Source organism: Erpetoichthys calabaricus, chromosome 9 (assembly GCF_900747795.2).
Source record: "Erpetoichthys calabaricus chromosome 9, fErpCal1.3, whole genome shotgun sequence".
NCBI lineage: Eukaryota > Metazoa > Chordata > Cladistia > Polypteriformes > Polypteridae > Erpetoichthys > Erpetoichthys calabaricus.
This window is the reverse complement of record NC_041402.2, coordinates 8820454-8846252: the sequence shown is the minus strand read 5'-3', so window position 1 is coordinate 8846252 and position 25799 is coordinate 8820454. Positions and strand designations below refer to the sequence as shown.

Sequence of the window (25799 nt, the reverse complement as noted above, 5' to 3'; positions counted from 1 at the left end):
TTATCAAACCAGCCATGGCTGGCTTTAAACACTTCACTTTCTTGGCTCGTTCCTGCCTTGTTTTTCAAAAGATCAGCATGCATCAGTTTTGCCTTTTCGCAAATCATTGCCTCCGATATGCTATCACCAGCACACTGTTTTTCTGTTATCCAGATCAAAAGCAATTTTTCAACATGCTCTAATGTCCCTAATCTTTGTTTGGTAATCGATCTCGCCCCCCTTCGCAATGTTAGCCAATTTAATAACGTCTTTGTTTTTCACAATAGTAGATACCGTCGTTCTCGGCATATGGTATGCAGCAGCCAAGTTCCAGATATGCATGCCACCTTCATACTTTTCAACAATCTCTTTTTTCACCTCCATGGTGATCCTAACCATTTTCTTCGTTGCTTGGCTCTTCTCATTAACTTTCTTAGAACTTATGGTTAATGAATTTACTAAAGATTTACGCGAAAAAACACAAAATCACGTGAAAATTCACAGAGTTATATAGTACGGGTTGTTCACTGAATGCTAGCAACAGGCGTACTGACGCTCGTGGGCAGTGTATGGTAGTGCGCAGTTTTCCCAGCACGCAAGTCGTATACCAAGCAAAATTTTTCACGTCCAAACAGGACATATACCAAGTTGGACTTATTCCAAAGCGGATGTATACCGAGGCACCACTGTGTGTGTATATATATATATATATATATATATATATATTTTATTTATTTTTATTTTTTTTCCAAACTTAAGTTTTCTATATTGTTCCCAAAACACAGAACTTGGGAAATAACACATCACTTAATTAGCCCAGGAGTCCAATTAAAAACAGAAGCTGGTTGGAACAAAAACCTGCAGCCACAGTGGGTCCGCAGGACCGAGGTTGGGAAACACTGCTCTAGTCTATAAAAACTTTGTGGATGGGTGCATTCTTCACTTCTAGTATAATGCTTCAATTTTTAGAGTCTATACACAAAGATGAAGTATGATTTATAGTTGGCCTTTGAAACAAAGGCAAAATAAAAAATATATTTTACAAATCATAATCGTTTTTGAGGTTTAAATAGACATCTGTAGACTATTTATACTTGAGTACATTATTTTCCATTTCTGTATTTTGAAAAAACTTGTGTAAATCCAAAATAACTGAGGAATATTTTAAATGTATCTGAAAATTGTCAATTGCCGCATTTACATGCACTTCAATAACCCGATTATTCACAGAAAGCTCATTTGTAAAATGCCACATAAACCCTTATTCCAATTAGAGAAAATCGGGTTATAGGCCTCTGAGAAACCTGGTTAACAGAGGTAGATTTCTCCACAAATAATCTGATTATGTGGCCATGTAATCTCAGATTATTCTAGATTTACGGGTTGTATGGATAAAGGCACTGAAACAGAGGAGAGGCGTCAGTGGAAGAACTTTGTTTCTTGGTGCAAAGAGAATTAAGTTGCAGACATCACCAAAACCAAAGAACTGCTTATTGACTTTTGCCACACCAAAAAAAACTCTATGTCCCTATGTCCCGGGCATTCTTTACATCTTCTATAATTCTATGATGGCCAGTGTGATTTTCTATGTTGTGATGTGTTGTTGGATGGTGATATCACTTCAAGAGTTGCCCACCGAATCAAAAAGGTAATTAAAAGGGCAAGCTCGGCTATAGGATGTATTCTGAACTCTCTGGAGGTGGTAGCAAAGGAGAGAATTAAAACAAAATGGAGTGCCATTATGAACAAGACCGCACATCCACTCTCTGACACACTAATACCGAGTACTTTCAGACAACAAACTATTCAGCAGAAGTGTGTCAAGAAACTCTACTGGGGCTCCTTTATAGCAACAGCAATACGTCTGCATTGTGCCTAACTGTGACAGCCAAGTCAGAACTTTTCTTTCTTTTGAATTTCTGGTTTTATAGTCATTCCAGTGTGTGTTCAAGTATGTGTGTATATGTATATTATTTATTCAAAGACCTTCTGCAAAAAGCCAAAATTTCCCTCAGGAACAAATAAAGTTCTATTCATCTATCTGTCTGTCTGTTGTGACGGATGACCAGGACTATTACCCGGCCAGGATGCCTGCCGGGTGGAAGGATCAAGGGAGAGAACATGTTTGGAACATTATCTCCCCTGAGAAGCTTGAGGGCAGCCTCCCTGGGTTGCCACAACACCATGGATTCCCACAGGGCATGCCAGTACTTGTACTTTGGAACAGCCCTGTTGCGTTCTGTGGGTGCCGCCAGGGGGTGCTGCAGGCTCCTTGGAGGAATCTCTTATGCTACACCGAAAAGTACAGCCACAAGATGGTCAAAAAACACCTGGAACACTTCTGGAGAGCTTCAGAGAGCCAAAGTGGTGTAGTGGAGGACACAGACAGCGAGGAGGAGTGGAGGCAAAGTACAGAGAGGGAGAGAAAAAGACAGGACCGAGTTTATTTATATACTGGTGCTGTTTAGTGTGGAACGAAGGAAAAACGCTTCCCCAATGAAGAATAAACGTGTGCTGTGATGAACTTGTGTCTTAGCCTGTCTGTGTCTGGGTTTGGGGAGCGGTATGTCCCCTGGTGGTCCACACTGTTTAAACCCTTGACCGGGTTACTGATGAGGATTTTGTAATCAGAGCATGTCCATTGCACCCTGTCAGCTTTGCACATGCTTTCATCAGCCACAGGTAGAAGCATCCACAAAATATATTTCCAGATGCAAATGTTCGGACAATCACATTGTTCCTTCTCCTGGCTGAAATCACCTCTCTCAAAATTTCAAAAATTGCTAAATGTGTGTAGATGGGCTGAACATATAGTTCTAAACTCAGCAATGCAATCTTGAGAGTTGTAGGGTAACGTTAAAAGTAACTGGCATTGCATAGTTTGATTACTTTTTAAACTAGTAAGTAACCTAACACAATATTTATCTTACTGAAGTAAAAATATCTGCATTATTAATATTCCAGCAGCACTGGGTATAAGGCAAGAAGCACATCTACCAGCGTGCCAGTCCTTTGCAAGGCTTGATCTTACAGCCAAGCAGAAAAGAGTGTGCCGTCTGCATTCTGATAACAGAAGAATATTAATAAACTGTCAGTTTTACTAAACATATTTATAAAACACAAGAAAATGATCACAAGCATCAGGCCCGTTTTCTGATTCACATTGACTGACAATGTTGTTCAACTTTATCCCCCCCCCCCCCCCACACACACCCCACAGTTTAATGACATTGGGGAGTTTTGACATAAAACGGCAGAAGATTACTTGAGCATGTAAATGTGGATTAATAAGAAACCAGATTTCTGCCTTAACCGGGTTATTCACCTTAACTTGATTATATGTGTGCATGTAAACGCACTGATTCTTTCATAACTGTAATGTGCAGTTCACTCAGAGGTTTTAGGACAATGACGTTTTTAATGCACACTTGAAATTAAGTTAACTGTATGGATAGAGTCATTCAACGGTATCAGAACAAAATAGCTCTTACTTAATTAAAGCTTAATTCAGGAATAAATTAAACAAAATTGTCAAACGTTAATCACAAAAAAATTTGTGCCATTAAAATACAACCTAGAAAATTAATCACTTACCATAAAATCCATACACCTGTGTGATTTGCCTACTCTCATGATTACCCCGTAGGAGAGTGATACGGTCAGGCCACTTAGCCTTCAAGGCCAGGAGGTAGGTGAAAGTTTCAAGACTGTAATATCCTCGGTCTACAAAATCACCCTGAAAAGAGACAGCAAAATGTAATGGGATACAATGCGACTTTCTCAAATCACTACGAGAATCACCTGTTTAAGAAGGAAGAACAGAATTGTAAATATGTGTCTGTTGCACCTCACCCACTTGACAGTAATGCCTGTTGAAGTAGAAGCTTTAAAACAATAGTCTACTTATACACACACTATATCATATATATATATATATATATAGATATATATACACACACAGAGAGAGAGAGAGAGAGAGAGAGAGAGAGAGATATATATATATATAGATATATAGATATAGATGACACCATTCTGAGTTCCACCATCATCAGAAGCCCATTTCTCAGATCTTTTTACCACCATGAAAATATGGTACTCCTGGTGTTCATTTGGCACAAAAAAAACACATTAAAATACAGCTGTAGAATTTTAGACAATATAAACACTCTTCCCACCTTTAATCAGCAGCTCACTATGATGCAGACAATACATTATTTAAAATGTACTTGTTACTAAATCAGGCCAGCATATGTGACTACCATGGCCAAGGCTAAAATTACTTGCTGCATAATGAATTGGCTGTTTCCAAAGTGTCAGGGTGTTTATCTGTCTTAACTAGCTGGACTAGAGTGACAGAGGTAAGTGTCCCCTCCACACAATCCACCCCCCCCCCCCCCACTTATCACATTGAAACTCCCTACATGAAAAGGTTTATTTTTAGTGGCTCTTACAATTATCACCTCCACATTCACTAATTGTGCTTATCCTTCATGGTCAATGCCGCTTCTTGCTAAAGTATATGGATTGAGCATATGACATTTATCTTTTCTGTTCATGTCATCTACAAGCCTGGCAACTGTAAGTCTTAATAATTACAGCTGCTGTTTGATTATATATAAAAAAAAAAAAAAATCACATTACATATTTCTTAAAAATATTTTCCATAAAGCAGAAATAACTCAGTGATGAATTTGTAATAAACTGCTAATAATCACTTGCCTATGTATTTTCAGTTAGTTTATTGAACAGTTTTGTGTAACTGAAAGAAAAACACAACAATCACCAAACAACCACTGTAGGTTGCTGTAATATTTGGGAAAACCAATACATACTGTGGGCTGATATGTTGCAAGACAACATACCAAAAGCACTAACAATTACATGAACAATTAAATATTAAAAAACAAACATCAAATCTTGGTTCAACTTTTGTGCACAATTAGCACTGTTATAGCTCAGGATATGTTTAAGTGTGATATACACAATCATAGGCATTTGCATGTCATGGAAATGTGGATGCTTCATTAGATACTTGGACTGACATGTTTTAAACATGGCTTTCTCATAGCTTTCTTTTAGTTTAAAATCCTGATATTCTGAATGTGCATTTAATTATCGTCATCATTCATGGTGGATCCCAAACCCGTACTAAACCCTACTTTCTCTGCTGTTCTTTTTCTGTGGTGGTGATCTGAACCACCAACACCCGATCAAAGCACCGTGATGTTCCTACATTGATGGATTAAAGGCCAGAGGTCCACATGCAAATTCCTCCATGTGAAGCCTGAAAACTATGAGGACTGATTGACATCATTGATGTTAGGCAGAATGCCTAGAGGGGCTAGGTGGTCTCGTAGCCTGGAACCCCTGCAGATTTTATTTTTCACTCCAGACGGCTTTTTTTTTTTTTGTTTTTTCCTGTCCTCCCTGGCCATCAGACCTTACTTTTACTCTATGTTAATTAGTATTGCCTAATTTTATTTTTTATATTTTGTCTCTCTTTCTTAATCCTGTAAAGGACTTTGAGCTACATCATTTGTATGAAAGTGTACTATAGAAATAAATGTTGTTTGGACCACGCCATGAACGAAGATGTGTGGAAAATGAATGGAGTGACATCGATCATTGAGAAGATGCTAGAGGCACACCAACAATGGTATGGCCATGTGGGCAAAAGTGAAAAAAATAATTTTGTGGCTAAGGCGGCCTTATGTATCAGCTTGGAAGGAAAATAACCACATGCCCAGTCAAAGAAAGGTTATGAGAAGATATGTGGCACATCAACATTGCCCCTGAGGACGCCTTTGAACAGATCAAGTGGAAAAAGGAGAGAAAACATACATACCCTGCACTTACGTGAAACGAATGCTAGGACAAAGAAAAAGAAAAAAAAAAAAAAAAAAAGAAGACAACACACAACCGCAGTTGTTACCTGCAGGGTTCATTAATTAGATTGAAAATGTGTACAGTTTATACTTTTAAATAGCAAAGAATAATAGACTGGGGGGAAAAAAAACAAAACTTCAAAATATGTATCTGATAGGGTTAGTTATTTACAGGTTTTAAATTGCACATTGTCCTAGAATCTATATATATAATTCACTAAGCCAACAGAACAGGCAAGACAACCATGGGATACGCACGATATAGCCACACCCGCCAACTCAGAGACCCGCTCACCAACGCTTAGACGATGGGATACGCCGACAACTCACAGAGCCACGGCCACTAACTCTAAGACCATGGGACGAGAACGCCTGCCCGCCCGCCTGACTGTTACCAGCATGTAAAACCATCACAGCTTATAACTCACAAACTGCAACAACTCACCAAACAAGGACACCCTGTCTCTCGAGGCATTCACACTGCCGGAAGACAACCATGGGATACGCAAAAACTAGCCATGTCAGTCAACTCACAAAGCCCAGCCCACCAACTCACGCCCATCAACTCGAGCACGCGTCCACCCACGCTCTCAAGGCATGTTCATGTGCTCGGATGCAACAACTCACCAACTCGCTTTCGTCACTGCTACAGTACACATGCACCACTGAGCCACGTTGACTTTTCATTATTCTTTTCGGTTTCGGCTGCATTTCTACATATAATCCACCAAGTTGTCCAACCATGGGATACAAAACGACAGAGCACCGCCCAACAACTCAAACCGATACAGAGACATGCCCACAACTCTAAGAGCATGGGACGAGAACGCCTGCCTGCCTGTTACCAGCGTTCACCACAATATACTGGAGTGTAAAACCATCACAACTGCTAACTCACAAACTGCAACAATTCACCAAACACCGCATCAGACACTGTCTATATTTAAGAAGATATATAGATACTCATTATTCCCCGGCACGCGTCCACCCACGCTCTCAAGGCATTCACAATGCCTGCTCATGTGCCCGGATACAACAACTCACCACACACAAATTTTGCTTAATCTGACTCAACACGGGAAACCTCACCCAGCCCGGACACGGAGAGGATTGACAGATTGACAGATTGATAGCACTTTCTCGATTCTGCGCGTGGTGTTGCATGGCCGTACTTAGTTGGTGGAGCAATTAGTCTGGTTAATTCAGAAAACGAATGAGACTCCCTACTGCTAAATAGTTACGCAATTGCCAAGCAGTTGGCATGCAACTTCTTAGAGGGACAAGTGGCTGTCAGCCACGTGAGATTGAGCATTAACAGGTCTGTGATGCCCTTGGATGTCCAGTACTGCACGCGCTACACTGAATGGATCAACATGTCTACCCAGCGCCGACAGGAATGGGTAAGCCGTTGAACCCCATTCGTGATGGGGACCGGGGCTTGCAATTGTTCCCCACGAACGAGGAATGCGAGTCATACGTTCGCCCTGATTACATCCCTGCCCTTTGTACACACCCACCCCCCAAACCCGCTACTACCATGGTCGGGTGACTTGGTGGATTATATATAGAAAAGCAGCCGGAATCGCAAGGAACAATGAAAAGACAACGTGGCTCAGAGGTGTGCAGATGAAAGCGACTCAGGTGAGGAGTTGGGGGCAGGCACATGAGCAGGCAGTGCGTACTGAATGATGATTGTATGTTGGTTCGTAGCGTGCATTGTTGAAATGTTACTTTTCTTGGTGATTTATTAAAATTACGGATTTTGAAAATGTTCATTTTTTTTCTCTGTGCTTAAAAATCATTAAAAAAGCGGCGTGATTATGCTGTGGCTAGTGTATCATTTATTAACTACAAAATAACTATCTTAACCTTCAGCCCAAAAAGATGGAAATATTAGCATGACCAATGCTTATTGCCTAGTTTTATGGGTTCCAGTGTAATACACACTAATTTAGGTTATAATGTAGGCTACAGTAGGTAACACACAATTAATTACATAACAACAACATACCATGTCTGCTTGAGGGGATATGTGATTACACTTGGTCATATGCTCTTTAGTTGCTTGGATATAGGATATCCCTCTGTGGGCAACCGAAAAAGCTCCACGGCAAATGTACTCATTGCCAGGGACAGGGCTGACACACGCGCATTATGTCTCACACTCAAGACCTACAGTATACCTCGACAGCCTCTTTACGTTTGATGTACAGACTTGCTTTAGCAGACATCAGTGCAGGTAACATCTTGTTCTGGGTGTATTTTTTTTTTTTTTTTTTAATTAAACCATCGATATGTGAATGCAGCATAATGTTAAGGATGACTCAGCAGGCAGTGCTTGGCCGGTAGCAAAGTTAGTGCGACACAAAACTGAAACTCATTCACTCTGTTTTTATAACTGGTTTGGTTTTAATTGTTCTTATATTGTTCTCTGCACTTTGAAGAGTTAGTATACATAAAAAAAAAAAAACATGTACATGAAAATACAAGTCAAATCTTGCCCCTCATTAATTCAGTATGCTGTATCTTATGTTCCAATACAGGACCATCCTGTATTACATGGGACAAGTGGCGACTCTGCTGGTGCTTGTGGATGAAAACCATTACCAAGAAACAACAAAGGCAGCAATTCATATGGTGCAGTTTCATGAAGTATGAAGCACGGTCAAACTGACTGGATTAAATTAACAAATTTAGGGGTTGTGTTAAAATATTTAATCACAGAATTTTTTAATGCATTATTTGCACACGTTAACGGCAATTAATCAGCAGCTCTATTAATAATAATAATAATTTAAAATACACTGCATAAACAAACTAATGCACTCAAATGCAAAATAATCAGGATTCCCATAATATTCCAACTTACCATAAATATATAGTTTGTGTCAGGGACCTGACCTCCTGTTCTGAAAAGTTCACATAAATCATAAAACTGCCCAAAAAAAAAAAAGAAAAGAAAATTAAGCTTTTAAGCAATCATTTAAGAACTATGAAATTGTTTATAGTACTTTGTATCAATTATGGTGATTTTCTGAACAGGATACTTGCAGTTTCACAACTGTGCTTCTTGTACTACACAATCAAACACTAAAAACTACCAATACAGGTAAACCACAGAACTTAAAAATATCAAGTTGATTGATGAGATAGCACACAGTATACAGAACAATAAAAACATTAATATTTGACTTATTCAACTGACAAATCTATAAAGAGAATTTCCTACCTGTCCATGAATGTCTCCACATACTGTTACTGGAGTGGACACTGGCTGAACATTTGATTCTTCAAGTAATAAGTCACAGACATAATCACATAATCTCTAAAAAGAAAAAAGATCAAGGATAAATAATGTGCCACAATATGGAAATGGAAAAAGTGGCTAAAAAATAAATAAAGTATATTGGATGGAACCAAAGACGATCGATATGAAAGGCACTATACTGGATGGATGGATGGATATGAAGGGCACTATACAATAGATAGACAGATAGATAGATAGATACTTTGTCCCCAAAGGACAATTGCAATTTTACAAAAGCTCCCAAACATAACAAATAAAACACACATAAAATGTAAAAAACAATAACTTGCAAGACTTTAAATAAATGCCAATAGGGACTCTGTTCTGTTAGGCCCTTGAGCAAGGCCCTTAACCTGCAATTGCTGAGCGCTTTGAGTAGTGAGAAAAGCGCTATATAAATGCAAAGAATTATTAAATGTGGACTGTCATATACTTAACACAAAAAAAAAAAAAAAGTTTAAAAGAAACTGTTAGTAATCCTGCAAACAACCTAAAATAGGTTTATTAATATTTCAACAGATACATATTCAAGATACACAAATAATTAAAGAGAGTCAAACAATGCAAGACAGATTAAAAAATATATATATATTTATAAGTCACTATGAGTGTTGGCCATGTGACGATGCGTGTTCTCTTCAGGCTCCCAACGTCCTTATGGGAGCCCTGAACCCTACACAGTCAGTAATGTCACCGAGTTGAGCTGACAAATGGGGACAAACCTCACATGAAGCCAGGGGATATATTCAAAGGTGAAGACGTGCTTTTATTATAACAATCAAAAAGTGCAGTGTCCAAAGTTCCATAAATAAATCCATAAATAAAGGTCCAGTGAGGATAAAAACCAACAATAAATAAATCCATAAAACACAAGGTTAATATACTGTATGCAGTAATTAAAACGCAGTCTCTCCTTACTCTCCAGCCCTCCTCCCATTGCACCTTCTGCTCCATGGAGAACCAGCAACCAGAAGCTCCTTCAGTTAACCTTCGTCTTGGCCCCCTATCAGGATGTCACTGCCAGACCGCCAAGGTCAACTCTCCTCCCTCGATGCTTCGCGGCCCCGCAGTCGCTCCTCATATCCTTCGGGAGGGCACCTCTCCTGCTCACCCCACTCACTCATACATTCAGTGGGGTGAACCAGCCCCCAGAGCGCACCAGCATAATGCTCCTTCGCGGGGCCCCAGCTCATGGCATCTCCACCTTCCAGGTGTCCGGATCGTCACCACCTGACTGCTGTTTTCCGACCTTCTACCGCATCCGCTTTTCTCTCTCCATCAACCTTTCTCCTTCCTTTTCCCCCTCCACGATTTCTCTGTCTCCAATTTATATCCTCCTCCTCTCGTATACCTCCATCTATATATACACACACACCTATGGGTTCCTCCGCGGGTGCAGCGCCTTAATTACATGCCACAGGAAGCCAATGAGGCAAACAAGAACGACCACACCAACACGTGCAGGTGCGACTCACTCCGATCACCTCATTAACTCCCCGCGGTCATGCAATCACGCCCACGGAGAATGGCACGGCTATACTGATTTAAAAACGACCTTTTTTTTTTTTTCGGAAGCCACGGACCCACTATACCACAGGCCATTTAATTTACTGTGTTTCCCCGAAAATAAGACCTACAGTAACCCCTCCTCCATCACAGGGGTTGCGTTCCAGAGCCACCCGCGAAATAAGAAAATCCACGAAGTAGAAACCATATGTTTATATGGTTATTTTTATATTGTCATGCTTGGGTCACAGATTTGCGCAGAAATACAGGAGGTTGTAGAGAGACAGGAACGTTATTCAAACACTGCAAACAAACATTTGTCTCTTTTTCAAAAGTTTAAACTGTGCTCCATGACAAGACAGAGATGACAGTTCTGTCTCACAATTAAAAGAATGCAAACATATCTTCCTCTTCAAAGGAGTGCGCGTCAGGAGCACAGACTGTCAGAGAGATAGAGAAAAGCAAACAAATCAATAGGGCTGTTTGGCTTTTAAGTATGCGAAGCACCGCGGCACAAAGCTGTTGAAGGCGGCAGCTCACACCCCCTCCATCAGGAGCAGGGAGAGAGAGAGAGAGAGAGAGAGAGAGAGACAGAGTTTGTTTTTCAGTCAAAAATCAATACGTGCCCTTCGAGCTTTTAAGTATGCGAAGCACCGTGCAGCATGTCGTTTCAGGAAGCAGCTGCACAAAAGATAGCAACGTGAAGATAATCTTTCAGCATTTTTAGACGAGCGTCCGTATCGTCTAGGTGTGCGAACAGCCCCCCTGCTCAATCCCCATACGTCAGGATCAGAGAAAGTCAGCGCAAGAGAGACAGAAAAGTAAGCAATCTAGCTTCTCAGCCATCTGCCAATAGCGTCCCTTGTATGAAATCAACTGGGCAAACCAACTGAGGAAGCATGTACCAGAAATTAAAAGACCCATTGTCCGCAGAAATCCGCGAACCAGCAAAAAATCCGCGATATATATTTAAATATGCTTACATATAAAATCCGCGATGGAGTGAAGCCGCGAAAGGCGAAGCGCGATATAGCGAGGGATCACTGTACTCCGAAAATAAGCCCTAGCATGATTTTCAGGCTGCTCTGTAATATAAGCATTACCCCAAAAATAAGTCCTAGTCAAGATTGTCACCTGAAACGTAAGGTGTCTAAGGCCAGGTTTATACTTCACGCAATGCGACGCGTGTGCCCGAAACAGCCATTAAATTCCAAGGACACCTTACCACAATAACTCTGAAAAGGATGTTTAATGATTACATCCATCAATTCGGGGATGCACCTATTCAGCAGCATCAGCACCAGACAAACAAAATCCCGGACAGGGCATCAGCTCATCACACGGTGAACACAAGCACACACATACACTGGTGTCATTGTAGCTTAACCAAATGCCCAAACCTTCATGTCTGAATGGAAAACTGAGCCCACTGTGGAAACCCACCAGGAAAAACATGCAAACTCCAGGCAGGGAATACCAGCAACGTGACTCCCTGCGAGACAGCAGCGCTACCACTCTGCCACCATGCCACCCCCATATGTGTAACTATTAACAGTATTCATTATTTAAACAAAGTTAACGATTCATCTGTAAAATGTAACATACATATTTTAATGCATTTCATCATGAAAGTGATATTAAGTATAAATCTAAGAATTCTAAATGTACAGAGAGCTGGAATATAATAAATTTAACTAGTAGGCTCTGCCCCCTGCTTGCTTCGCTTGCCAACCCCCGGGTTTGATCCTGTGAAAATACAATTTATAGTGTTTTTTTTTTCCATGGGAATTGTTACTTATGCGTTATGTTCACTTCTTATTTTAAAACTTCAGTGAAAACAAACAATATTTGGAATGAACTTTTCTTCAAGATCGCATTGAATTTGGATTCCTTGTTTGGTCTTACAGCACGATAATGCAAGCAATGCACAGTATAACTGGCCATGAGTGAATATCATTTCTTTGTCTCTTATAAATAAAAACAGATGTTTGTCCTTGTGATTTGCGTTAACTGTCATTGCAAAAGCTATTCTCATGGGAAACTGTAAACGTTTTAATATGAATGGCATATCAAGATCTCCTTTTTGCCTGATCACTGTTTCGAGTTCATTCAATAAAAATAAGACTTTCTGATAAAACAATCTACTAACGAAAGTGGGAATATCCAGAGCCGATGTAGCCAGTGGCATTGTTCACAAGAAGCTGCGGATTTCTGGCCATTGTGGATTGCACGTCATTGTAATAAATAAATCTGGCCGACCGATAGTTCTGGATATTGCCATTGCATCATGATATAACTTTTGCAATGCTCTTGGACTACCTTCTATGCTGCATCGCTTCTCCGTGACCATAAGTATAAACCTGACCAAATTGTGTTTTTTTCTAAATTAAACTTGTCATAGCTATAATTGTTTACATATATTGTGAGATATGGCAGGGATGAATACCCCCAGGCCACCAGATGGAGCCCTCCTTGCAGCATGGAGGTGCCCCGAATGCCAGCAGGGAATCATGGACAGTGGAGTTATAATGCACAGCCCTGCTGGATACCATGGGGGCCGCCAGGAGTTACTGCAGGGAGGCCCAGGGATTTATATTTTCCGTATAGCCCGGAAGTATATCCAAGTCACGGGAAAGGAAGAAATGATATACTTCCGGGCTGAAGAAAAAGAAATTTTTACCTGACCTGGAAGTGCTGGATAATCACATGGACTAAGGGCTCAGAAGCACTTACGGGACGAGGACGATAAAGGACTATGGGAGATCCCAGACAGATGAGCGGAGTTGGGAGGCAGGGTGGCTAAGCGTCTGGGAGTGGAGGATTGTGATTTGATTATAGAGAATTGTATTGTTTAATGAGTATTGTGGAGTGGAGGGTGCTTTGTGCACATTGCTATTGTAATAAATAATTATTGGACTTTTTATCTGGTGTCAGACGCTTGGTCTGAGGGTTCAAGGGGTCGACAGTGCCCTTATTTGTCACTATATATATGCCCCCCTCCCCGCAGCCCAATGAGTATCTCTTGGATTCACGCAAATAAATTGGTACCACAAGCAAACTATGATATTTAGCGCGATGAGAAAGTCGCAAAATCAATGGAATGTTCAAGCAAATTATAGAACAAACACGATCTAAATCCGTTAAGTAGTTCTCTCATGAAAAGCGGACAGACATACAAACGTGACTAAAAAAAAAAAAAAAAAAAAATTGTGCTTGGACCACAAATTTTTTTAAACCATTTCTTAGCAAGCACCTAAGGGCCAAGGGTAACCTACACTCCAAATTTCAAGTCCCAAGTCCTCATGGTTCGGGAAATTTTGTGACGAGCGAGTGAGTGGTATTTGCCTTATAGACATTATATGCAGTACAGTGGAACCTCGGTTCACGAATGTCTCGGTACATGCACAAATCGGTTTACGACCAAAAAGTTCACCAAACTTTTGCCTCAGTTCATGACCACACACTCGGTATACGAACAAGCCAGTTTCCCTTTCGGTTTGTACATGTTCAGTCTCTCCCTGTGCATTTTCTGTGCAGCGAGCGCGACACACACACACACACACAGGCAGCGCGAGAGAGGGTGGCTGGACACATAAGGTAGGAAGGCAGTTAAAGAATGCACTGGGCTTGATTTTGCTTTCACTTCTGTTCACAGCGATCGGTTCGTAGCGTGCATTGTTGCAATGTTACTTTTCTTGGTGGTTTATTAAATCACGGATTTTTTCAAATTTTCACTCAATAAAAAAAAAAAAAAAAAAAAAAAAAAAAAGTGTTTTTAGCCAGCGGTTGGTAGCGCTATAGCGTGAACTGTTGCAGTGTTAGTTTTCTCTGTTGTGCAAGGTTTTCTCAGTGTTATTCAATGTTTTTACATTTAGTTTACTATTATGCTGTGCATTCTATGGTTTAATTAACTATATTTGTGCTTAAAAACGTAAACAAATATATTTACATACAGTTCGTATGGTCTGGAACAGATTAATTGTATTTACATACAAACCTTTAGGGGAAATTGCTTCGGTTCACGACCAAATCTGTTTACAACCAGAGTTTTGGAACGAATTATGGTCGTGAACCGAGGTTCCACTGTACTGTGCAAAAGTTTTAGACAGGTGTGAAAAAATGCTGTAACAAAGAATGCTTTCAAAAATGGAAGTGTTAATCATTTATTTTCAATCAATCAACAAAATGCAGTGAATGAACAAAAGAGAAATCTAAAATCAGTATTTGATGTGACCACCCTTTGCCTTCAAAACAGCATCAATTCTTCTAGGTACACTTGCACACAGTTTTTGAAGGAACTCAGCTGGTAGGTTGTTCCAAACACCTTGGAGAACTAACCACAGATCTTCTGTGGATGTACGCTTCCTCACATCCTTCTCTCTCTTCATGAAATCCCAGACACACTCGATGATGTTGAGATCAGGGCTCTGTAGGGGCCATACCATCACTTCCAGGACTTCTTGGTCTTCTTTACGCTGAAGATAGTTCTTAATGACTTTGGCTGTACGTTTGGGGTCGTTGTCCTGCTGCAGAATAAATTTGGGGCCAATCATACACCTCCCTGATGGTATTGCATGATGGATAAGTATCTGCCTGTATTTCACAGCATTGACAACACCATTAATCCTGACCAAATCTCCAACTCCATTTGCAGAAATGCAGCCCCAAACGTTCAAGGAACCTCCACCATGCTTCACTGTTGCCTGAAGATACTCATTATTGTACCGCTCTCTAGCCCTTCGACGAACAAACTGCCTTCTGCTACAATCAAATATTTCAAATTTTGACTCATCAGTCCAGAGCACCTGCTGCCATTTTTCTGCACCCCAGTTCCTATGTTTTCATGCATACTTGAGTGGCTTGGCCTTGGTTCCACGTCGGAGGTATAGCTTTTTGGCTGCAACTCTTCCATGAAGACCACTTCTGGCCAGACTTCTCCGGACAGTAGATGGGTGTACCTGGGTCCCACTGGTTTCTGCCAGTTCTGAGCTGATGGCACTGCTGGACATCTTCCGATTTCGAAGGGTAATAAGCTTGATGTGTCTTTCATCTGCTGCACTAAGTTTCCTTGGCCGACCACTGCGTCTACGATCCTCAACGTTGCCCGTTTCTTTGTTCTTCTTCAATAGAGCTTGAACAGCACATCTTGAAACCCCAGTCTGCTTTGAAATCTTTGTCTGGGAGAGACCTTGCTGATGCAGTAGAACTACCTTGTGTCTTGTTGCTGTGCTCAATCTTGCCATGACATGAAACTGTCTTCACAACCTCACCTTGGTAGCAGGGTTTGGCTGTTCCTCACCCAGTTTTAAGCCTCCTACACAGCTGTTACTGTTTCAGTTAATGACTGTGTTTCAACCTACGTGTGACATTGATGACCATTAGCACCTGTTTGCCATAATTGATTGATCAGACACCTGACTAGAATCCTACAAAATCCCTGAATTTGTGCAAGTGGAACTATAAGAATTGATTCTGGTTTGAAGGAAAAAGGTAGGAACACCAAATATTGATTTGATTTAGATTTTTCTTTTGTTCGCTCACTTTGCATTTTGTAAATTGATAACAATAAACATCCATCCATCCATCCATTGTCTCCCGCTTATCCGAGGTCGGGTCGCGGGGGCAGCAGCTTGAGCAGAGATGCCCAGACTTCCCTCTCCCCGGCCACTTCTTCTAGCTCTTCCGGGAGAATCCCAAGGCGTTCCCAGGCCAGTCGAGAGACATAGTCCCTCCAACGTGTCCTGGGTCTTCCCCGGGGCCTCCTCCCGGTTAGACGTGCCCGGAACACCTCACCAGGGAGGCGTCCAGGAGGAATCCTGATCAGATGCCCGAGCCACCTCATCTGACTCCTCTCGATGCGGGGGAGCAGCGGCTCTACTCTGAGCCCCTCCCAGATGACTGAGCTTCTCACCCTATCTTTAAGGGAAAGCCCAGACACCCTGCGGAGGAAACTCATTTCAGCCGCTTGTATTCGCGATCTCGTTCTTTCGGTCACTACCCATAGCTCATGACCATAGGTGAGGGTAGGAACATAGATCGACTGGTAAACTGAGAGCTTCGCCTTGCGGCTCAGCTCCTTTTTCACCACGACAGACCGATTCAACGCCCGCATTACTGCGGATGCCGCACCGATCCGCCTGTCGATCTCACGCTCCATTCTTCCCTCACTCGTGAACAAGACCCCGAGATACTTGAACTCCTCCACTTGGGGCAGGATCTCGCTACCAACCCTGAGAGGGCACTCCACCCTTTTCCGGCTGAGGACCGTGGTCTCGGATTTGGAGGTGCTGATTCTCATCCCAGCCGCTTCACACTCGGCTGCGAACCGATCCAGAGAGAGCTGAAGATCACGGCCTGATGAAGCAAACAGGACAACATCATCTGCAAAAAGCAGTGACCCAATCCTGAGCCCACCAAACCGGACCCCCTCAACGCCCTGGCTGCGCCTAGAAATTCTGTCCATAAAAGTTATGAACACAATCGGTGACAAAGGGCAGCCCTGGCGGAGTCCAACTCTCACTGGAAACGGGTTTGACTTACTGCCGGCAATGCGGACCAGGCTCTGGCACCGATCGTACAGGGACCGAACAGCCCTTATCAGGGGGGCCGGTACCCCATACTCTCGGAGTACCCCCCACAGGATTCCCCGAGGGACACGGTCGAATGCCTTTTCCAAGTCCACAAAACACATGTAGACTGGTTGGGCAAACTCCCATGCACCCTCCAGGACTCTGCTAAGGGTATAGAGCTGGTCCACTGTTCCGCGACCAAGACGAAAACCACACTGTTCCTCCTGAATCCGAGGCTCGACTATCCGACGGACCCTCCTCTCTAGGACCCCTGAATAGACTTTTCCAGGGAGGCTGAGGAGTGTGATCCCTCTGTAGTTGGAACACACCCTCCGATCCCCCTTCTTAAAGAGGGGGACCACCACCCCGGTCTGCCAATCCAGAGGCACTGTCCCTGATGTCCATGCGATGTTGCAGAGGCATGTCAACCAAGACAGCCCTACAACATCCAGAGCCTTGAGGAACTCCGGGCGTATCTCATCCACCCCCGGGGCCCTGCCACCAAGGAGTTTTTTGACCACCTCGGTGACCTCAGTCCCAGAGATGGGGGAGCCCACCTCCGAGTCCCCAGGCTCTGCTTCCTCATTGGAAGGCATGTTAATGGGATTGAGGAGGTCTTCGAAGTACTCCCCCCACCGACCCACAACGTCCCGAGTCGAGGTCAGCAGCGCACCATCCCCACCATATACAGTGTTGACACTGCACTGCTTCCTCTTCCTGAGACGCCGGATGGTGGACCAGAATCTCCTCGAAGCCGTCCGAAAGTCGTTCTCCATGGCCTCCCCAAACTCCTCCCACGCCCAAGTTTTTGCCTCAGCAACCACCAAAGCCGCATTCCGCTTGGCCTGCCGGTACCTATTAGCTGCCTCCAGGGTCCCACAGGACAAAAGGGTCCTGTAGGACTCCTTCTTCAGCTTGACGGCATCCTTCACCGCCGGTGTCCACCAACGGGTTCGGGGATTGCCGCCACGACAGGCACCGACCACCTTACGGCCACAGCTCCGGTCAGCTGCCTCAACAATAGAGGCACGGAACATGGCCCATTCGGACTCAATGTCCCCCACCTGCCTCGGGACGTGGTCAAAGTTCTGCTGGAGGTGGGAGTTGAAGCTACTTCTGACAGGGGGCTCTACCAGACGTTCCCAGCAGACCCTCACAACACGTTTGGGCCTACCACGCCTGACCGGCATCCTCCCCCACCATCGAAGCCAACTCACCACCAGGTGGTGATCAGTTGACAGCTCCGCCCCTCTCTTCACCCGAGTGTCCAAGACATGTGGCCGCAAGACCGACGACACGACCACAAAGTCGATCATCGAACTGAGGCCTAGGGTGTCCTGGTGCCAAGTACACATATGAACACCCCTATGCTTGAACATGGTGTTCGTTATGGACAATCCGTGACGAGCACAGAAGTCCAATAACAAAACACCGCTCGGGTTCAGATCGGGGGGGGGCCATTCCTCCCAATCACGCCCTTCCAGGTCTCACTGTCATTGCCCACGTGAGCATTGAAGTCTCCCAGCAGAACGAGGGAGTCCCCAGAAGGTATGCCCTCTAGCGCACCCTCCAGGGACTCCAAAAAGGGTGGGTACTCCAAACTGCTGTTCGGTGCATACGCACAAACAACAGTTAGGACCCGTCCCCCCACCCGAAGGCGAAGGGAGGCTACCCTCTCGTCCACCGGGGTAAACCCCAATGTACAGGCTCCAAGTCGGGGGGCAATAAGTATACCTACACCCGCTCGGCGCCTCTCACCGGGGGCAACTCCAGAGTGGTAGAGAGTCCAGCCCCTCTCAAGGAGATTGGTTCCAGAGTCCAAGCTGTGCGTCGAGGTGAGTCCGACTATATCTAGCCGGAACCTCTCAACTTCGCGCACTAGCTCAGGCTCCTTCCCCTTCAGAGAGGTGACATTCCACGTCCCAAGAGCCAGCTTCTGTAGCCGAGGATCGGACCGCCAAGGTCCCCGCCTTCGGCCACCACCCAACTCACACTGCACCCGACCTCTTGGCCCCTCCCATAGGTGGTGAGCCCATGGGAAGGGGGACCCACGTTGCCTCTTCGGGTGCAGTGAATCATTTATATTTCTGAAAGCATTCTTTGTTTACAGCATTTTTTCACACTGGCCTAAAACTTTTGCACAGTACTGTGTATATATATATGACAGAAAGAAGGAGAGACTGATACTTTTTTTTTTTTTTAAATACTTAATTTACATATCGTGCGTGTGTATTCACCTTCACTGTAATGTGTTGATGAATAGACATTTACAAGAAATGCTAGTCAGCTATTCGTTCTCAAAAATGTCAGCTCACGTTTAAAAAAAGAGACTGAAAGAATGTCGCATTTTTTTTCACTGAAGCTGTGTTTTTTTACAAAGCCATGTGCTTAGTTAGTGGGGAACAGATTGCTCTGTTTAAGGATTACAATTTCAATCACCATTTCAAAACTAAACACGCAGACAAATGTAAGAACTTGACTGATGCAGAGCAGGAACGGACATCTGAAGCTTTGCTAGCTATGCTGCAAAAGCATCCAAGGACTTCTTACCAAACTCTACATGTCCAGAGATGGTGCAGTCGAGACCAGCTTTGTGACCCGCAAAAAACAGTAAGCCATTCTGTGAGTACTAATATGCCCTAAGGAAAAAGAAGCATTTCAGATTATGCCCCTCTCAAGGCAAACGGTAACAAGAAGAAGCAAAGACATTGCAGGAAATCTGAACTTTCCGCTACAAAACAAAGCCAACAATTTTGATTTTTTCCTTACCTCTGGACAAGAGCTAAGATAGCCACAACAAACTTATCATTGTAAATGGGATAACGAAAGACTCTTGAGATTACCGAGGAGCTGGCAGTAATGCTGTCAATGAAAGGGACGACGATGGGCAGCAACTTGTTCACGGAGGTAAATGTATGCATGGACAAGCTGGGATTGAATTCGGACAATTGGCAGATGTGACAACCAATGGTTGTCCAAATCTGACATGGAAAAATGCTGGAATTTAAGTGGATGCAACATAAAGGGACTGAAATGAACCCAGAACAGAAATTGATATTTTTGCATTGTATTATTCATCAGGAGGTGTTGTGTAAGTCAGTGCTAAAAATGAACAGTGTTACTGATGTTGTAACTAAAATAGTTAACTCCATCAGGGCCGAAGCATTGAATAACAGACAGTTTGTTGCACATTTGGAAGAGCATGAAACTGAACATGGCGACATAGGCTACTACACAACAGTCAGATGGCTCAGCCTAGGTAAAGTGCTTAAAAGAGTATGCGGGACCTGACAGCAGAGATTCGAGAGAGTGTGCGGTCTAGACTGTGCGGCTGATGTGCCATTTTTGGGAACCAAGATGCCAAAAGTGTCCTGACAGGAAGTCATTTAAACAGTGGAAATTGTATTGTTGTAACATGGGTTAACATTTCTGGACAAGTAAAGCCGTACATCAAATTTGTAGTTTTTGTAGGGTCACAAAACAAAGATCACTGCAAAAATGACCAGTTGTCAAGGTGTCACATATCCAGAGACGGTCAACTCATTAGGCAACAGAGGCAGCAAACTAGGGTGCATTCTTCTGGGAGTACTGACTTAGAAAGCCAAATTTGCTTTTTCTCAGATGGTATGAACCACACTACCAGCTTCTCACACCCTTAAGAACATAGCACTGGCACAGAATAGCTATGCGATGTTGGGAGGATGAGAAGGTTGTCAAGACCGCTTTTAGGTTAGTTTGGTGTAACCCACCCACACCAAAAAAAAAAAAAAAAATACATTGCAACTGAATTGGCAACAAGAGGACAATGCTCATCAAGGAGTGTTTCAAAATGAAAAAGCAAAAGCCATCAGGCACTACATACCAAAAAAGCAAGAATAGGAGAAGTGAAATGAACACAGAGGTACCAACACTCTATCATGGTGTAAATTGGGTTTGTATGATCACTGCAGCCAGTGTCACTATCACTGTTAGCACAAATCTAAGCCAAAATAAAGCTTGCTACTCTTGATATTGTATATAGAAAGAAAGTTTGTAGGCTGTTAACTACCTGCTCATACTTAGTTTTCTTTCATTATCTTTAATATGCACAACTGTGCAATCTAGAGATCATAGTCATCACCAAGTTCTATAGTGGTCACAAAGGGTTTAAGGAAAAGATAGTGCCATTCAGCCAGAAATTACTGTAATGTCATATTTAATTAATCCTACCACCCAAGCATGCTTCCATAACCAAATTAAGTCAACAGAGAATATACCCCAGGGCTTGATTGTGTTTAGATCTCTGGTTATTTAATAACTGCAATCAGTGACATGGGGTCTGTAATATTATAATGAAAGTTAACAGGGACAATCATTTAGATGCTCCTTTAGTGTAAGCAGTCTGACTATAATGAGTATCAACCATGGAGGACTTGACAGTGGGGGAGAACTTTACTTGCTGTAATGTCAGTCCTTAAATTATATTAAATGTCAGCTGTGAAGTTCTGCAATTTTTGTGTTATAATATATACTGTATATGTAGGTTTAGAAATCTCCAGAATTGGGCAATAGCATATGAGTAGGTTGTAGCTCGGGGCGGCACGGTGGCGCAGTGGGTAGCGCTGCTGCCTCGCAGTTGGGAGATCTGGGGACCCGGGTTCACTTCCCGGGTCCTCCCTGCGTGGAGTTTGCATGTTCTCCCCGTGTCTGCGTGGGTTTCCTCCGGGCACTCCGGTTTCCTCCCACAGTCCAAAGACATGCAGGTTAGGTGGATTGGCGATTCTCAATTGGCCCTAGTGTGTGCTTGGTGTGTGGGTGTGTTTGTGTGTGTCCTGCGGTGGGTTGGCACCCTGCCCGGGATTGGTTCCTGCCTTGTGCCCTGTGTTGGCTGGGATTGGCTCCAGCAGACCCCCGTGACCCTGTGTTCGGATTCAGCGGGTTGGAAAATGGATGGATGGATGGATGGAGGTTGTAGCTCTCAAATATGCCTCCCATGCCTACAAGTGTAGTTAATCAGTCTGCGGAGTGGAATTGTGCCGAGCTTATCAAGTGCATATTTCTGTTGTTAATTCTTCCACAGCACAGGACTTCTGCGTTTTTTTTTCCCCCCACCAAGCCAGATTTTCAAGAGACAACAATGATTTTTCAACGCTGATGAAATTGTTCCTTAAAATACTGTTCCTGAATGACACCGCAGTGACAGGAAACAGCGGGGGGAAGAGGGAAACATATGGACAAGCAACAGCGCTTTGAGTACTGAGAAAAGCGCTATATAAATGTAATGAATTATTATTATTAAAATTGAATTTTGCACCATGACAATGGCTCTGTAAGCACACCATGTTACCAAAGAGTTTTTGAACAAAAACAACGTGGTTGCCGCTTCACAATTTTCTATTTCCAGATCTCGCTCCCTACGACTTCATTTTGAAATTTAGTATTCAGAACAAAAAGAAGAGAAGATTTGCTACTGTGGAAGAAATCCAGCAAAAAGCAAAAAAAGTGATAAAGTACCGGAAACATTAACAGAGCTGTGACAAGGACAGCATTTTAAAGGAGACTAAAAGGAAAAAATTAGACAATAGTTTTTTGTTTTTTTTTTTGTTTTTTTAAATACATAATTCAGGGAACTTTTGGATCCCCTTTTGTAGAATGACCTAGAGATAACTGTGTTCATTACACTATTATAAATAACATTAATATATATTTTTAAATTGTGCATTTGCCTCAAAGTACAGATTTACAATATTATTTATCATTACCTTGCATGTACTTTGCACATGCTTAGTTTACCATTACTTTGGTCTACTGTATCAAATCGAAAGGCATCTGTGTTTTTACACTGCGAGTGCATTTATTTTGGCTTGGCGTTTTGTTTTTTCCCGGCCAGTGGCAACCCTTCCATAGGCTTCAACCAAGCACTGCAAAAAAATCACTGAATGTCAGTCATTAAAATACACTTAAAACACAGTCACCACAACAATGAGCAAAAAAAACAAAGTGCCTCAAAGATATAAAGGCATCTGAAAAAGATGCCTTTATAATTAAATAACAAACTTGATTAATCCCAAGGAGAAATTTAGGTGTATACAGCAGCAGAAACGTAAAACAAAGATACCAACTCACAGGACAAATAAAACAATTAATTAATAACTGTATATTGTGAAGAAACTACAAAAAAACTTAAGGAATATTAGCATTTAGTATGGGAATTTGGGAGGAAGCATTCAATTGCCTGATTAACAGTAGGCAGAAAAAAAGCCCAGTGGGGCTTCTTAGCACACCGTGATGAAACAAGCCAGTGATTAAAAGTGCTCCAAGATACAGACTCATAGGACAAATAAAACGATTAATCAATAATAAATGTAAACTGTGAAGAAATTATATGATTAAAGGTATATCAGCATTTAGTTTGGGAATTTGGGAGGAAGCATTAAATTGCCCGATTAACAGCAAGCAGAAAAGACCCCCTAGTGATGCTTCTTAGTACACCATGGTAGAATGAGCCAGTGGTTAAAATTGCTCCAACAGAGCACCTCCTGGAGGGAATTTTTCCATGACGACATCCAGTTTTGCCACCATCCTCATTTCCACAACTGCTTCCAGCGAGTCCACGGTTAGTCCTGTGATCGAACAGCCTTACCTGTCAAGTTTGTCCCGCCATTATGGGCCTCTTTTGAGCACAAGTTGCTTTCCCAGGAGGCCATAGCTTGGATAGAACATTGCTGCATACATTTCATTTAGTATGCCATATCAGCCTGAGATAAAACAAGATACCAATCCACCTACTACAATATCCTTCGATCTTCCAAGCCCACTTATCCAGATCTGGGTCGCAGGGAAGGTGGAGCCTCTCTCAGCAAGCATCCGGTTCAGGGCAGGAATAAGCCCTGATTAACGTGTGTAAAAAGAAATTTTTTTCCCCCTTCAGTTTATGTCTTTCAGAGAAGTTAAATTACCTTGCTCAGCCTTAACATTCTTCGTCAAGTGGTCTGGCAACTCTAAGACCCGTTACGTGGGGGATTAACATACAAGTAACCCATCCATCCATCCATTTTCCAACCCGCTGAATCCAAACACAGGGTCACGGGGGTCTGCTGGAGCCAATCCCAGCCAACACAGGGCACAAGGCAGGAACCAATCCTGGGCAGGGTGCCAACCCACCGCAGGACACACACACAAACACACCAAGCACACACTAGGGCCAATTTAGAATCGCCAATCCACCTAACCACTACTTCAAAATTTCAAAACATAAGAACGGTTATACTGCGTAAAACGAAACCACCGATAAAAAGGGCTGTATGTACCACTCTTGTATGAGAAACTTGGAAGAAATCTGCATTAGATGGACGTCTTTGAAACCATGAAGATTAATTCCTTTTGTACTTTCCACTTAATACACAGTAAAAGATTCATAAAATTAGCAGTACTGATTAATATTATTAATGGAATTGAATCAACAACAAAACAAGAAGTTAAAAGTCAAGCCCCCACCCCCCGTCTCCTCGGAGAAAGCCATAAAAAGAGCTTAATAAATCAAATTGCACATTTACACACATTACATAACATGATGGGTCAACAAACTACAATGATTAGCCTCTTGCCTGAAGTAGGGGGCGCCTCACGCCAAGTACCTATTCGTCACACACTACACACTTGTCCATGGGACTCCAAACGATCAAACAGTGTTCAAAGTGACAGCGACGTAGCGGAGACACTATTTCAGCGGTGACATGTTTATGTGCGGTTTTAAAAAAAAATGCATACTGAATACTCTAACGTCTGGCAATCAAACAAGTCACAATCCCTTACTCCTCTTCGCCCGGCATTGATACCAATTCTCACCTTTAAATCGTTTTCCGGAAGGTATTTACACTGTTTTGCAACCTCCACATACTTGTCCAGATCTAACGGCGCCATTTTAAGCAGCTCAACTGTTCCCGACTGCGGAAAAAGGCTGCGTCTGTCAACGTCACTTCCGCCATACGCACGAACGCGCCCGCTTTACAGAATGCGCATGCGCCTGCTCTGTCTGTTACGTTTCTTTTTAACTTGAGTCCTGACGTCCGGTGAGACGTCATGCACGTGTCGGACGAGACAATTGAAATGTCTCTGACATCCAGCAGAAGTCCAAAAAGCTGTGCAGCGTTTAAGCTCGTTTTCTGCAGCGTCGGCTTAAACCCCAAAACAGAAATAAATGCGAATTATTTGCACATAAACACCTACTGCCGTCTTTTTCCAATGACAAGTCTCCCCACACCATTCCTACCATTAGACCTGTTACTAGACATTTTAGATTATCAAAAATTTTTAAATCAAGATGCTTTCATTTTTCCTAGACTTCCACAAGGCTTTTGATATTGTTGAGCGCTCTTTAATTTTTGAAGCTTTAGATAAATTTGGTTTTGGTCAGTCAGTCATTGTCCAACCCACTATATCCTAACACAGGGTCACAGGGGTCTGCTGGAGCCAATCCCAGCCAGCACAGGGCACAAGGCAGGAACAAACCCCTGGCAGGGTGCCAGCCCACCACAGGGCACACACACACACACACCAAGCAGACATTAGGGA

The 25799-nt window shown here is 42.8% G+C and overlaps 1 protein-coding gene across 1 annotated transcript in view; it reads right to left on the bottom strand.

The window, feature by feature from the left end:
* ppp6c (protein phosphatase 6, catalytic subunit) overlaps window positions 1-25227 on the bottom strand; it is a 48341-nt gene extending 23114 nt beyond the window's left edge. Inside the window, exons 1-4 of the mRNA XM_028809139.2 lie at window positions 25074-25227; window positions 9094-9189; window positions 8734-8799; window positions 3574-3715 (exon numbers count right to left, since the gene is read on the bottom strand). Coding sequence (XP_028664972.1) covers window positions 3574-3715; window positions 8734-8799; window positions 9094-9189; window positions 25074-25148 — 379 coding nt within the window. The 5' untranslated portion in view covers window positions 25149-25227. The remainder of the gene's footprint in view (window positions 1-3573; window positions 3716-8733; window positions 8800-9093; window positions 9190-25073) is intronic.
* Window positions 25228-25799: the final 572 nt, after the last annotated feature.